Source organism: Aythya ferina, assembly GCF_964211825.1.
Source record: "Aythya ferina genome assembly, chromosome: 30".
Classification (NCBI taxonomy): domain Eukaryota; kingdom Metazoa; phylum Chordata; class Aves; order Anseriformes; family Anatidae; genus Aythya; species Aythya ferina.
Genome location: NC_140327.1, coordinates 1,842,326 through 1,856,395, shown reverse-complemented (window position 1 = coordinate 1,856,395; position 14,070 = coordinate 1,842,326). Strand labels below are relative to the sequence as shown.

The window sequence follows — 14,070 nt, the reverse complement described above, 5'->3', positions numbered from 1 at the left end:
TAGCTGAGATGAATTTATTTTATTTTATTTTATTTTATTTTATTTTATTTTATTTTATTTTATTTTATTTTATTTTATTTTATTTTATTTTATTTTACTTTACTTTATTTTACTTTACTTTATTTTATTTTTTATTTTATTTTATTTTATTTTATTTTATTTTATTTTATTTTATTTTATTTTATTTTATTTTATTTTATTTTATTTTATTTTATATTTTATTTTCCTCCTCTGTGGCCCTAATTTTGACCCCACAGCCACCAATATGCTGTCTATGGTTATCACATATGATCCTGATCCATACCTATGGATGAGTGAGCTGCAAAATTCCCCTTTTTGATGAAGGCTAAACGGGAAAAAACACATTTTTTTCCAACTCTTGCAAGTATGGAAACATTCAGGCCTCAGTTCAAGGTCTTTGAGGTCTCTTTTGGCTGCTTTCTATCATTTACGTCGCTGCTGCAGCTCTTTCCTCGGGCACCAGCTTTGCACATGTATGAGTTTGGCTGCCTCTAAATGTGAAAGATTTAAAAATATATGCTTATAAATAGAAATATAGATGTTTCCAAATTGCAGAGAGAAAGGCGGAGCAAAAAAATAAATAAATAAAACGTGAAATTAGCATAGAGAAAAAAGGGCAGTGAGGGGGATTCTCTTATTTTTTTTCCTCTTTTTCCTTTTTGCTTAGAAAAGAAAATGAGTGATGGGCTTTTGTGGGGCCCCATTTCCTGAGTAAATGGGTACTGGGGCTTGCAAAGTGTTTGGAAAGCTCATAAAAAGGGGAAAAAGAAGAGGAGAAAGGTGATTACTCTCATAACAGATCTTTTCCTTCCAAAAAAGTTAACCTTAATCAAGGATGTAAAGGGCACTGAGGAGGTTTACGGAAATATAAAGATGTTTTTAGCAAAAACTCGCCGAGCTGGGGGTTCTGCGGTGCTTTTTTGGGGTGAATTAGGGTGAATTTGTGGAAAGTGGGAAAAGAGGAAAACTGAAGCGCCCAACGTGGGGCTCGAACCCACGACCCTGAGATTAAGAGTCTCATGCTCTACCGACTGAGCTAGCCGGGCTGGTAGCATTTCATGCTCTCTTTTGGGTTCTTGTTCATGGGCCCAGAACTGTTTATGGCCCAGGGGTCGTCCTGGTGATCCCAGGAGCCCCTGGTGATGGGGAAGGGCCTTTTTTTGACCCATTCCGGCCAAAATAAGCAGGTGGGGAAACAGCAGCACAACGCCCGGCTGCATTTCGAGCTGCACCCGTGGCCGACGAGGCTGTTGGAGGACTCAGTGTTTGTCTGAAGGAAAAAAAAAAAAAAGGGAGAAAAGGGAAAACTTAAAGGCGTGTTTCTGCCCGGTTTCGAACCGGGGACCTTTCGCGTGTGAGGCGAACGTGATAACCACTACACTACAGAAACCCGTTGGAGTAGGCCTCGACCTGCAGGTTTATAACCTCACAAAATTAACGGATGGGTGGCTGTGGGTAAAAGAGGAGGGAGCGGGGGTGATCCTGGGGCTCCCCTGCGCGGATCCGGCGCGGTCAGAGAATTTTGAAGGGGCACAAAATGAGGAGAGAAAAACTAAATCCGGCAAGGCGCCCAACGTGGGGCTCGAACCCACGACCCTGAGATTAAGAGTCTCATGCTCTACCGACTGAGCTAGCCGGGCGGCGCTGCGCTGGCCAATGGCAACCGTTCCTACGCCACCTAGCCCCGCCCACTCCCCGCCTGGTCCCGCCCCCTAGAGCCCTCCGAGGAGACGAGGGTGCGGCTAGAGCGCCGCCCCCCGGCTTCCGCCCACCTCCCTCCCGTTGCCTAGCAACGGGGCGCGCCGCTTCCGGTCAGCTGGGCGCTGATTGGGCGGGGCCGGGCGGCAGAGGGGCCGGAAAGCGGAAGCGCCGCCGAGCTTCCCGTCGGTTGGCGGAGCCCGCACCATAGAGAAGCGGCGGCGGCGGCGAGGAGGGGGCTAGAGCGCCTCCCTAGCAACGGGGCTCGGCGGGGGGGGGGGGGGAGCGGCGAGGCCTTCAGGGAGCTCCCGGTTTGGGGCCGGGGTTCCCGGTTTGGGGTCTTGGTTCCCGGTGCGAGGCCTCCGGGGCAGGTTTGGGGTCGGGAACCGGGCCTGGGTTCGAGGTTTGAGGCCTTCGGGGGGGGTTTTGGGGTCGGGAACCGGGCCGGGCCCCCGCTTTGAGGCCTGTAGGGAACGGGGGGTGGGGGCCGGGACCGGGCCTGGCCTGGCCCCAGCTTTGGGGTTTACGGAGCGGGTTTAGGGGCGGGGAGCGGCTTCGGTTTAGGGTCTGGAGGAAAAGGGGGAGGGGGCGAGCTCCGGTGGTGCCCACCCCGAGGGGCTGAAGGACCTCAGAGAGCCCCGGGAGGACCGAAGTGGGGGGGGAGGGGGGGAAGTCTTTGGGCCTCCCCCATTCTTTGGGCCTCCCCCATGGCGGTGGTGGGCGACGGGGGGACCGGGGGGCGCCTGAACCCGGTGGAGACGCTGCAGGAGGAGGCGATCTGCGCCATCTGCTTGGACTACTTCGTGGAGCCCGTGTCCATCGGCTGCGGGCACAACTTCTGCCGCGTGTGCATCTCGCAGCTGTGGGGCGGCGAGGCGGAGTACGAGGCGGCCCCCGGGGCGGCGGCGGCTGCAGGAGGTGGCGGAGGGGCCGTGGGGCTGGGGGACGTGCTGGAGGAAGAGCTGGAGGATGAGGAGGACGAGCTGGACGAGGACGAGCTGGAGGTGGAGCAGGAGGAAGAGGAGGAGGAGGAGGAGGAGGAGGGCGGCGGAGGAGCCGAGGAGGAGGAGGACATGTGGAGCGAGGAGGAAGACGACGGCGAGCTGTGGGAAGAGCCCGTGGAGGAGGACATTTGGGACGGTGGGGTCGGGGGAGAGCTTTATTTCGGGGACGAGGACTATGACGAGGACGTGATGGAGGAGGACGTGGAGGAAGAGGAGGAGGTGGAGGAGGAGGAAGAAGAGGTGCAGACCCCTCCGCCCCCGGTTCTGGCCGCCCGGCCCCGGCGCCTGCAGACCTTTACCTGCCCCCAGTGCCGCAAAACCTTTTTCCAGAGGAATTTTCGGCCCAACCTCCAGCTGGCCAACATGGTGCAAATCATCCGGCAGCTTCACCCCCACCCCCAGCGCCTCGCGCCGCCCGCCGCCGGCCCCTCGGCTTCGGGGGCTGCGGCCGGAGGGCCGGGAGGGGTCCTGGTGGCCGGGGGGGGCCAGGGGCCTCCCAACCTTTGCGAGAAGCACCAGGAACCCCTGAAACTCTTCTGCGAGGTGGACGAGCAGGCCATCTGCGTGGTGTGCAGGGAGTCGCGGAGCCACAAGCACCACAGCGTCGTCCCCCTGGAGGAGGTCGTGCAGGATTATAAGGTGCCAGGAGCTTGGGGACGGGATAATGGGGGTTTTTTGGGTTTTTTTTTTGGGGAGCCAAAAGGATTTGGCGGAGGCGGGGAGCGTCTCGCAGGGCTGGTTGGGCGAGCGGAGTGGGGAGGAGGCTCGATTCGAGGAGGCTCGAGGCGTGGGAGGCCGGGAAGCCACAAGCCTGGCGCCTCCTCAGGGAGCACGAGGGCAGAGGGAAGGGGCCAGAAGCGAGCGCTGGGCGAGCTGGAGGTGTTTGGGGCGAAGCAGGGAAGAGGCAGGGATCCCCTTGCTCCATCCCTCGTGGGTTTCTCCTTGTTTTTTTTGGAAGCGTTGAGCCCGTGCTTCGTGCCTTAACACCCTGAGGTGCTCAGGCAGCTCGTTCCTCGCCTGGGGAGCTGCAATTCTTGTGTTGAGACCTGCTTTCTGAGCAGAACTGGTTGATTTTTGGGGAAAATCAAAGCCAATTCCCAACGAACGAAGCGGTCGTGGCTTCGTTGTTGGCTTGCACTGATCTAGGACCACGCTGATGTCGAAGGAGCAACCCAAAAGGGAAATTCAGGCTCTTTTCTCAGCCAGAAACCCAAATGTGATGGCTCGGGCACGTTCACCAGCTCAAGCCACGCAACCTGCGCTCAGTAGCCACAGCTCTGGTGTTTGTGGATATTCCCCGCTCGAACCAGGCTGGGATTTTTGGCTTTCTAATTAAAATCTGCTTCCCAGCACGAGAGCTGCCAGAAAGGAAGAGGGAAGCGGGCTGAAGGCTGGGCAGGAGGTTCCCTTTTTATGCTAGGGCCCGAAAGAGAAGAGGAAGGAGGGGATTGCCTCAGCCAGGGTTTCCTGAGCTGCGTGTTTTGTGTTTTTTTTGCTCTCAGAACAAACTCCAGAGCCACCTGGAGCCGCTGAAGAAGAAGCTGGACGCGGTCCTGAAGCAGAAATCGAACGAGGAGGAGAAGATCACGGAGCTGAGGGTAAGAAGCGATGCCCAGGAAGCTTAAATCCTTCCTTTTCGAGCTGTTTTTTTTTGTGTTCCCACCTGTATTTCCCACCCCAAAATAATCAGCCCATAAAGAGGGTGCTGAAACTTCAGCGAGTCGTGGCTCTGATTTCTGGCGAGGTGGACGAGCAGATTTTTGTCCTCTCCTGCTGCTCTGAGCCCTCGCGGAGGCTTCGCGCTCCCTTCCCTGCAATTACTGGGCTGGAAAACTTCAGGGCTTCGTTTCCCTAACGAATTAGGCCTTAACGAGGGGGTGGCGTGCCTCGGCGCTTAGTGGGAATTGGCGGCTTGGGAGCGAGGGAACAAATTGGTGTCCTTTGGGGCCGACAGCTGAGCTGAGAACGCGGCAGGTCCGCTTCCCCAAGAGGAAGCTCTCGTTCAATTCTGGTTTTGGTTGATTTTTGGGCACGTGGGGTGATAAAATCGAGAGGGAGCGCATCACAAGACCCCAAAAACAATCCCTCTGCTCCTCTAAACCCTTTTCCCTTGCCCTGCAGGACAAGATGAAGCTGGAGATCAAGGAATTCGAGTCGGATTTCGAGCTGCTGCACCAATTCCTCATCGGGGAGCAGGTCCTGCTCCTGCACCAGCTGGAGGAGCGCTACGAGAGCCTGCTGGTGCGCCAGAGCAGCAACATCAGCCAGCTGGAGGAGCAGAGCGCTGCCCTCAGCCGCCTCATCGCCGAGGCAGAGGACAAGAGCAAACAGGACGGGCTGCAGCTGCTCAAGGTCCTTTTTTTTTTGTTGTTTTCCAGCCCTGCCAGGGGAGAGGGAAGGCCACGGGTGGAGATCCCACAGCGTGGGGGTGCAGGGAGGGGGAAATCCTTTCGATTTTTTTTTAATATTCCCGAAGGGCTGTGAACTTTGGTGGTTTTTGAACCCTGAACCCTGCTGGCGGCCTCGCTCGGCTCCCCGCTGGCAGCCCGAGGAACTCTGGCCCCAGCTTTTATGGCCGGGAGATAAGGTTTAGGGATGGGAACGAGCGGAGCTGCCAGGAGGGGCTGAATCCTCCCTCCCAAAGCCTCTGCTCTTCCCTTACCTGCTGGGTCAGATCCTTCCCTGTCCAGAACCACAAAAGAGGGGGGAAAACGGGAAGAGAAGGGGACGCCCCAAAAGATTTAGGTCCAAATTTTCTTGCCTGATTTAGTGGGAAAAGCCCCCAGCAGTGGATGGGATCTTTTAGGGTTTTTATTCCCGTTGCCTGACCGGGACAGGACCCGTAAGAGGATTTTGTGCGAGCAACAGCGGGATCAGCATCAGCCCTCCCTAATCTTTCTTTTTTCTCCCCCTTCTCACCCTGCTGCCTCCTTTCTGTAGGACATCAAAGGCACTTTTATCAGGTCAGTGACTTTTTTTTGCATCTTTTCACTCTTTTGTGTCAAAAAAAAACATGAATTTTTGTTTTAAACTCCGTGTGGCGGGCGCTTTTCCAGGCTGGGGCTGGTGGATAGCTAATGGGATGGAAGGAGCTCCTGTAAAAGGTGGAAACGGGGTGGAAATGGGGTTTTGGGGAGCAGCTGAGGACACGCAGGAGAGGAGGAAGGTGGGGACGAGATCTCAGCCCATCGTAGGAGCAGAGCAGGGTGTGCCCACGCAGACCTGGTGCCCTGGGGGAGCGGGAGCCGCTTTTAACTCCAGAAAAATAATTCTCCCCGGCTTTTAAAGCTGACAGGCAACAGCAGGAGGGTCCCCCCGTCGCTTTATAGGGCCGTGGCCGAGCTGGATGCGCGGCGGCTCCATTTCTGCGGCCGGGAGAGGGTGGGGAGCGCCGGCTGTACCAGTGCAACCAGTCCTGCCTGGTTTTTCAGGCACCGAGCTGCTCAGCTTGGCTGGAAAACGGCTCCGTGTGGCTGGAGCATCACGGGAGAGCGGGCTGGATTCTCCCATCGTGCTTTTAAATCGTCTAAATACCAGAAAAGTGCCCCAAATCTGTTGGTTCTGCATCCCCGCCTCGCTAAATCGTCGTTTTTCCTCTCCTGGCAGATGCGAGAACATCAAATTCCAGGAGCCCGAGATGGTGCCGGTGGACGTGGGGAAGAAATACCGCAACTACTTCCTGCAGGACGTGGTGATGAGGAAGATGGAGAAAGTCTTCAGTAAAGTCCCTCAAGGTGAGCAAACCTGGAGGAACGAGCTGATCCCTCAGCAGAATCCTGGGGGAAAGGCCAAATCCTTCCTCCTGGGGTGGGATTTCTCCTTCCCCAGCTCTGTTTTCCCATGATTTCCACCCCTCGTGGATCTTTTTCCAGCAGCAGATGCGTTTTCTCCTTCCTCTCCGTGCCTTTTGCCATCCTAAGCTGATCCTGGCCCCCTCGCTCTGCATCCTGGCCCACAAAGCCACCAAAAAGATTTTAAAGGAGCTGGAAACCCCTTTAAAATCAGGATAGGACCCACAGGGGGAGGCTCCAAATTAACATTTAGCCCATTAAACGTGCCGATGAGGATTTGGGGGTGGGAGAAACGGGAGCGGCGACCTTCCCAGCTTCATCCTCCTCCTTTTTATTATTTTTTTTTTTTATTCTAGCTGACATCACCCTGGACCCCGACACCGCTCACCCTCGCCTGAGCCTTTCCCTCGACCGCCGCAGCGTCAAGCTGGGCGAGCGCTGCAAGGACCTGCCCGACAACCCCAAGCGTTTCGATTCCGATTACTGCGTCCTGGGCTCGCAGGGTTTCACCGCCGGCCGCCACTACTGGGAGGTGGAAGTCGGGGGCCGGAGGGGCTGGGCGGTGGGGGCGGCCCGCGAAACGGCCCGCCGCAAAGAGAAAACCGTGGGGCCCCACCAGAAACGGGAAATCTGGTGCGTGGGCACCAACGGGAAGAAATACCAAGCCCTGACGGCTACGGAGCAGACGGCCCTGTCGCCCAGCGAGCGGCCCCGGCGCTTCGGCGTCTACCTGGACTACGAACGGGGCCAGATCTGCTTCTACAACGCCGAGAGCATGACCCACATCCACACCTTCAACGCCTCCTTCCACGAGCGCATCTTCCCCTTCTTCCGCGTCCTGGCCAAGGGCACCCGCATCAAAATCTGTGCCTGACGCCCGCCTACGCCTCCCCCCCTAGGATCTGGCCTTGCACACGCACACACGGCCACGCTCCTCTCCTTTTTCTCCCCCCCTCCAACCCTCTTCCTTCGGGTCCCTTGTTGGGCTCGGACGCTGCACTTGTTGTCTTGCACCTGCTTGCTCACAAGGCCTCTTTCTTTTTTTTCTTTCCCCCCGCCCTCCTCGTCCTCGTGCCAGCTCTTTTTTTTTCACGGCTTCCCCACCCGGCGGAGCTCCTCCAAAGCTGGTTTCGTTCGGATTTGGGAACAAATCGCCTCGTTTGGGAGGTGAGGCCGCCGCTTTCACTTCATCCTTCACCACTTGAAGCCGGTGTTTAGCTTTCCAGTGTGCTCTCACCCCCTTTTTTTTCAAGCCCAGGGTTGGGTTTTGAGACGTGGCCTCTTCTCTTCGGGTGCAGAGCTCCTGGGGGGGGGTCTGGGCGTTGAGGAGCGCTGGATCTTGGTCTCTCCATCTCCTATCGGGGCTGAAATCATCTTCCAAAAATCCTTGGCTTTCCCCAGAGCTGTGTCTGGATTTTTTGGGGCTTCACCTCCTGAACATCTCCATCCCCAGCTGGCGTTTGGACCCGAACCCGCTTTACCCTGCGCCGTTTCCCTGTTCTGGCACTCGCTCGCCTCCCCCCTTGCTCTTCTCCCCCTCTTTGTGCTCGGGGAGGGGTCACCAAATCTCCTCCCCCTCTTTCCCATCCCCTTCCCAACCATTTCTTGGAGGCCTGGCACTTTATTCAGGGCCGCCTGGGCCAGGGAGGGTGCAAAAAAAATTCTAAAATACGGGCGGTTTCCTCCAGCCGGAGCGCGGCGCTGGCCCCGGTGCTGGGAACCAGCCTCTCGTTTCCCCTTGCAGCTTGAGAGCTCTCCGAGGTGGGAAATATTTATTTTCTCTTCCCTTTTCTCGGCTGTCGTCGAGGTTTCCAGCTGAATCCTGTCCCCCCTGGAGAGACTCTGACCGCACCTGGTTGTGTTTTACTTCTTTTCGTTGGTGGATTGGTATTATTATTATTATTAATTTTGTTTTTTGTTTTTTTTTTTCTGTTGGCATTACAGAGCTAGTTCGAAATATTTTTGGCTAAAACGAGAATTAAATGGAGATTTAGTTTTTTGAAATGTCAAGAAATAATAATAAAGAATAAGGTTGTAAAGCCCAGCCTAGCTTATTGAGAGCCCGCTGGGGAAACCTGGCAGAGGAATTGGGGTCTGGGTCCTGTCTGTGCCTGCTGTTACCCCCTACTGAATTGCCTGCTGGTAAAACTGCAATCCTGCCTCGTTAATCTTAACCTAATCCCTGCTAATTGGATCGCTCGTATCCCTTCCCAAAGCAGCCAGCTCCTTTCTTTCATCTACATCGAGGGCCAGTCACGTGGAGGCAGCGTGCTGCTGCCATCGACCACACTGGTGGCCCCAAGGGACAAAAATCCCTCTCCCCTCCAGACCAAGGGGAAAAAAATCCTAAAAATCTGTAGGAAACGGCTGCTTGGGACAGGGCACAGAAGCTGCTGGGTGAAAGCTGCTGGTAAAACATCTCCTGTTCCTCCAGCAGCTCTCAACAGCCCCCGTGGATGATGAAACTGAAGAGTTCTGGTGACCTCGGTGTGGTTAAGGCTCTTATTTTTGGGGTTTTCTTGGCAATGGGGGTTTATTTCCCCAGTCTGCAGGTCCTTCACTGTAATACCACGTTCCTATCAGGCTGTCAGCTACAGAGGGGGCTCAAGGTGTTTGAATTCCTTTCTTGCACGCTTGGGAGAAGCAAAAAAAGAGTGTCCCCAACCCTGAAGGCGTGGACACAACTTCTTGGTGGCCTGCGAGCCCAGGACAGGGGACAGGAGGTGGCCAGGAGCTCGATAGAGCGCTCTTTTATTGAGTTTTGTACACAAAATCGAGGGCTTCTCACGAGCTCGTCCTCATCTGGTCCCGATGGTGACTTGCCACACGCGGACCAGGTTGTCTGTGTAGCCAGCAAACAGGGTCTGTGGAAACAGAGAGGAAAAAAAGAGGAGTCAGGGCAGGGGAGGCAGCAAAATGAATCCTCGGGATGGGAAATCAAGAGGGTGAAGTCCTCAGAGGGCCAAAATCAGCCTCTGGGTGTTGGGGAGAGGGCGAAAGAGGAAAGCTCTAAGGTTTGGGGTGCGGGAGGAAGCCAATTTTTCATCTGTGCTGGTTTCAGGATGCTTTTGTGGTGTGCCTTGATTTAGGAGGGGCAGGAGGGGGTCCCAAAATCCTCCTTCCCCTTTTCCCTGCCCCAAAAAAAGGGGAAAGTGCAAGAGGGGAGGCTGGGCAGGGAGCAGGGAAGGGTTGTGTTACCTGCCCGTCCGCGGACCAGGCCAGAGAAGTGCACTGGGGGGGCTCAGCTTTGCTGCTGGTGCTGATCACCTCCTGCTTCAGCTCGTCCACGATGATTTTCCCTTCCAGATCCTGCGTGGAACGAGAGAAAAACGGTGTCAGGGAACCATGGGGGATGATAGCGAGACCCCAAGTGGTCAAGCCCAACCCCTCCGCCCCCAAAATGCTCAGAAACAGCCTCTGGGTTTCCGCAGGGATGCAGTCAGATGGCATTGAAGTTTCATCACAGCACGCTGGTGGCTTCCTTGAGCAGGGGACAGGGACAGGGCCACCAGTTTTTGGTGTGTGACCCGTCCCGGTGGAGCCACTGGGCCACCAAATTTGAGATCTGAGAGGCAGGGTGAGAATCTGCACCGCGAAGGTGGCTCCAAACCCAGCAAAACCCCAAGTCTGAGGGAATTAAGTTTTTTTGGGGGGATTCCACACGGATTAGGATGTGGGGGGATGAAAACCAAGCTGCCACGTACCCAAATCTTGATGCTGGGGCCGGTGGCAGCGCAGAGCCAGTAGCGGTTGGGGCTGAAGCACAGGGCGTTGATGATGTCCCCTCCGTCCAGCGTGTAGAGGTGTTTGCCCTCGTTCAGATCCCACAGCATGGCCTGGCCGTCCTGGGGGGGGCACCAAAAGCAATCAGAGCAAACCCCACAACTCCTCACCCCACAGATTTGCCCCACCGCAGGGAGAAGAGGCACCCCAAAAACCCCAAATCCCGCCCGAAGAGAGAGCAAAGCTCCCCCAAAACATCTCGGGGTGGGGGAAAAAGGAAAAAGCCCTAAAGGCCGGCTCTAAATTTATCCCTTTAGGGTCCTCCTAGACGAGGCAGCTCAGAAACTGTTTTTTCACCACTGGTGAGCGTTTTTGGGATGGTTTTTCAGCGTGCTGAAGGCAGGGAGCAGTGCTGCAAGCCCGTTTGGGTGTGAAAAGGTTAAAAGGACTGATGGGAATTTAAAGAAAACGCTGCCAGGGGCTGGGTGAGGACCTCTGCTGGGGTTTTCCCTCCTCACCAAGATGCCCTCTGTGAGCAGCATCAACTCAGGACAACTTTGGACCACTTCTAACCCCCTCAAATTGTGACTGGGATGTGGAAGAGCACTGCAAGAGCCCCAGCAGCGAGCTGGGCTGCTGGTGGGACGCCAAAATTGAGCCTCCCTGGCCTCAGTTTCCCCTCAAGACTCGTACCTTGCCACCCGAGGCACAGAGGGAGCCGTCAGGGGAGACGGTGACCGTGTTCAGGTAGCCCGTGTGCCCGATGTGGTTCGTCTTCAGCTTGCAGTTAGCCAAGTTCCAAACCTGTGCAGGGACAATTAGGGTCAGAAGTGAGGCGAAAATACAGAGGAGGAAAAAAAATCCCCCCGATCTGGCTGCTCGGATCCTCCCCCGAGTTTCTAAGGGCCCCAAAAGACGCGTGCCCGCCCCCTGGGGGATGCTGATCCCCCGATCCCCCTCGATTTACCTTCACCAGCTTGTCCCAGCCGCAGGAGACGATGATGGGGTTGCTGCTGTTCGGGGAGAAGCGCACGCACGACACCCACTCCGAGTGGCTCTCGTCCTGGGGAAGAGCAAAGAGGGTTCAGGGCGAGGAAACAGGGCCGGGTTCCCCCCATTCAGATCCACCACGTCCCCTCCTCGCTCTGTGACCTCCCCGAGCCCCCTCATAATTGCAGGACTTGTCCTCAACCCCCCCAAAAAAGGGAGGTCAGGAGACATCGTGTCGCTTCTAATCATTAGGACAGGGCTGGGAGGCCTGGATCGCCCATCAAGAGGAGAAACCCGGGTGGTTTGACCCCAAAACAAGCCCCGGGAGGTTTCTTTTCGTGGTGTGGAGCCCGATTTTGTGCCTCCTTTTTCCCCAGCTCACCTGCACCGTGTATTTGCAGACGCCCAAGGTGTTCCAGAGCTTGATGGTCTTGTCCCTGGAGCCCGAAACGATCTGGCGGTTGTCGGAGGAGAAAGCCACGCTCAGCACGTCCTTGGTGTGGCCCACGAAGCGGCGGGTGGTGGTGCCTCTGCGGGAGGAGTAGAGGTCAGGATGTCAACCCCAAATTTAACCTTATTAACCCTCAGAAAACCTAGAGCAGCAGGAAATCTCCTTTTCTCCTTAAAACAAGAGCTTGAGAGGCATCGTGCTGGCTGCCAAGGCTTGATGTGAGATTGGGAGAGTCAGGATGTGATCAGGGAAATAAAATTCAGCCTCTCTGCACGCCCGGCTCTGCAAGTCCTGGCCCTAAAAAGCTTTGGAAGCTAAAAAATTCTTCTGTAGGCAGCTGTCAGAGAGAAAAAAAACAGCAAAAGTAGTTCTCTGCTTGGCCCTGGTGCTCCTGCTGCCCCAGCTGTCTGCTCTCCCCAAATCAGAGTGAAGGAAGAGCTCCTGGTGCTGCTCCAACCGCTCCTCTCCCATCATAATTGCAGGACGTGTCCTCAGACCCCAGAGGATCAGCAGACTTTTGTGTCAGGTGTAATCATTGGGAGAGGGAGCTGAGAAAAAGCAGCCGAACGCTCAAATTCCAAGCTTTGTTCCAAAAATCTGCGCTCCTCACCGTTAGGATTCACCTTCTAACCGAAAGCGCATCATCCCCAGCACACAAACATAAGCAGGGGGGCCAAATTTGACCCCAAACGCTCTCAGCCCGTCCCCAAAACTCACGTGGTGAGGTCCCAGAGCCTCAGGGTGCCATCCCAGGAGCCTGAGAGGGCGAACTGCCCGTCGGAGGAGATGACCACGTCGCTGACAAAGTGCGAGTGGCCGCGCAGGGCTCGCTGCGGGATCCCGTAGTTGGTCTCATCGCGGGTCAGCTTCCACATGATGATGGTTTTGTCTGCAGGGGGGTGGAACGGAGAGAAAAGTAAGACAGGGAACACCGTGGGAGCGCGGATCTGGCTGCACCGAGCTCGTTTTGCTCCACTGCGGGGCTTTTCCTCTCCCAGAGGATTTGTGGACAGCAAGTTGGGGGAAGTGTTGGGTCTGCTGGGGGGTAGGAAGGCCCTACAGAGGGACCTGGACAGGTTGGGTTAATGGGAAGAAACAATGGGATGAGGTTCAACGAGGCTCAGGGCCAAGCCCTGCATTTGGGGCAGAACAACCCCATGTAATGCTACAGGCTTGGGGCAGAGGGGCTGGAATATTGTGTAGAAGAAAAGATCTGGGGGTGTTAAGCTTGCCTGAACGTGAGCTGGCGGCGTGCCCAGGTGGCCAAAAAAGCCAACAGCATCCTGGCTTGCATCAGGAAGAGCGTGGCCAGCAGGAGCAGGGAGGGGATCAGCCCCTGGTGAGGCCACAGCTCGAGTGCTGTGTCCAGTTTCGGGCCCCTCACTAGAAGAAGGACACTGAGGCTCTGGAAAGCGTCCAGAAAAGGGCTACAAAGATGGTGAAGGGCCCGAAACAGAAGTTATATGAAGGGAATTGGGGTTGTTTAGTTTGAAAGAGGCTCAGGGGACTCCTTATAACCTGAAGGGGAGCTGGGGGTGGGCATCCTCTCACAGACAACCAGTGACAGAACCTTAAGAAATGGCCTCAAGTTCCACCAGAGCGTTTTTTGTTTATTATCTCCCCTCCCTGCTCCCCCATCCCGCCCCCCTCACGGTCCTTTCCCCTCCCCTCCCCCTCCAAACCCATCGGGCGCGGCCCTCACCCCGCGAGGCGGAGAGAATCATGTCCGGGAACTGCGGGGTGGTGGCGATCTGCGTCACCCAGCCGTTGTGACCCTTCAGGGTACCGCGTAAAGTCATCTGCTCCGTCATGGCGGCGGCTGGGCGGGAGGATGGCGGCGGATTCGGCGGAGGCCCCGGCCCGGTCCCGTCCTGCCGCCCTCAGCGAGCCGCCAGCACGGGGAGAGAAAGAAGGAGGCAATTTCCGGCGGAAGCGGAAGTAGCGCCCCGCGCCGTACGGCAAGATGGCGGCGCCCACAGGGCTGCCGGGCAAGATGGCGGCGCCCATAGGGATGGGAAGCGAATATGGCACTGTACGGAAAAAGGGTTAGGGTTAAGGGTTAAGGGTTAGGGCTAGGGTTAAGGGTTAGGGGTTAAGGTTAAGGGCTAGGGTTAAGGGTAAGGGTTAGGGTTAAGGGTTAAGGGTTAGGGCTAGGGTTAAGGGTTAGGGGTTAAGGTTAAGGGCTAGGGTTAAGGGCTAGGGTTAAGGGCTAGGGTTAAGGGCTAGGGTTAAGGGTTAGGGTTAAAGGTTAGGGTTAAGGGTTAGGGCTAGGGTTAAGGGTTAAGGGCTAGGGTTAAGGGCTAGGGTTAAGGGTTAGGGTTAAGGGTTAGGGTTAAAGGTTAGGGTTTGGGTTAGGGTTAGGGTTAGATATGAGAGGACATAAGGAGGGTTT

At 55.9% G+C, this 14,070-nt stretch overlaps 2 protein-coding genes across 2 annotated transcripts; one reads left to right on the top strand and one right to left on the bottom strand.

The window, feature by feature from the left end:
• The first annotated feature begins 2,397 nt into the window (after window positions 1–2,397).
• Window positions 2,398–8,553, top strand: LOC311425296 (E3 ubiquitin-protein ligase TRIM41-like). Its single transcript, XM_084501040.1, has 6 exons — window positions 2,398–3,362; window positions 4,226–4,321; window positions 4,845–5,075; window positions 5,664–5,686; window positions 6,330–6,457; window positions 6,871–8,553. Exons 1-6 carry the CDS (start codon window positions 2,427–2,429, stop codon window positions 7,386–7,388), a joined length of 1,932 nt encoding a protein of 643 aa, XP_084357166.1. The 5' UTR covers window positions 2,398–2,426; the 3' UTR covers window positions 7,389–8,553.
• A 685-nt stretch (window positions 8,554–9,238) lies between these two features.
• On the bottom strand, window positions 9,239–13,631 carry RACK1 (receptor for activated C kinase 1). Its single transcript, XM_084501179.1, has 8 exons — window positions 13,381–13,631; window positions 12,396–12,567; window positions 11,610–11,757; window positions 11,205–11,300; window positions 10,931–11,041; window positions 10,219–10,359; window positions 9,713–9,823; window positions 9,239–9,378 (listed from the first exon to the last, which is right to left on the bottom strand). Exons 1-8 carry the CDS (start codon window positions 13,487–13,489, stop codon window positions 9,313–9,315), a joined length of 954 nt encoding a protein of 317 aa, XP_084357305.1. The 5' UTR covers window positions 13,490–13,631; the 3' UTR covers window positions 9,239–9,312.
• Between the last annotated feature and the right edge of the window lie 439 nt (window positions 13,632–14,070).

Bases quoted from the DNA above. Each gene is read 5' to 3' on its own strand.
- RACK1 (XM_084501179.1), bottom strand. From the start codon at position 13,489: ATGACGGAGCAGATGACTTTACGCGGTACCCTGAAGGGTCACAACGGC. The intron at 11,301-11,609 runs GTGAGCTGGGGA...GCTCTTCCCCAG, and splicing joins TCTGCAAATACACGGTGCAG to GACGAGAGCCACTCGGAGTG. The intron at 11,042-11,204 runs GTAAATCGAGGG...GTCCCTGCACAG, and splicing joins GCTGGGACAAGCTGGTGAAG to GTTTGGAACTTGGCTAACTG.
- LOC311425296 (XM_084501040.1), top strand. From the start codon at position 2,427: ATGGCGGTGGTGGGCGACGGGGGGACCGGGGGGCGCCTGAACCCGGTG. The intron at 5,076-5,663 runs GTCCTTTTTTTT...TCCTTTCTGTAG, and splicing joins ACGGGCTGCAGCTGCTCAAG to GACATCAAAGGCACTTTTAT. The intron at 6,458-6,870 runs GTGAGCAAACCT...TTTTTATTCTAG, and splicing joins CTTCAGTAAAGTCCCTCAAG to CTGACATCACCCTGGACCCC.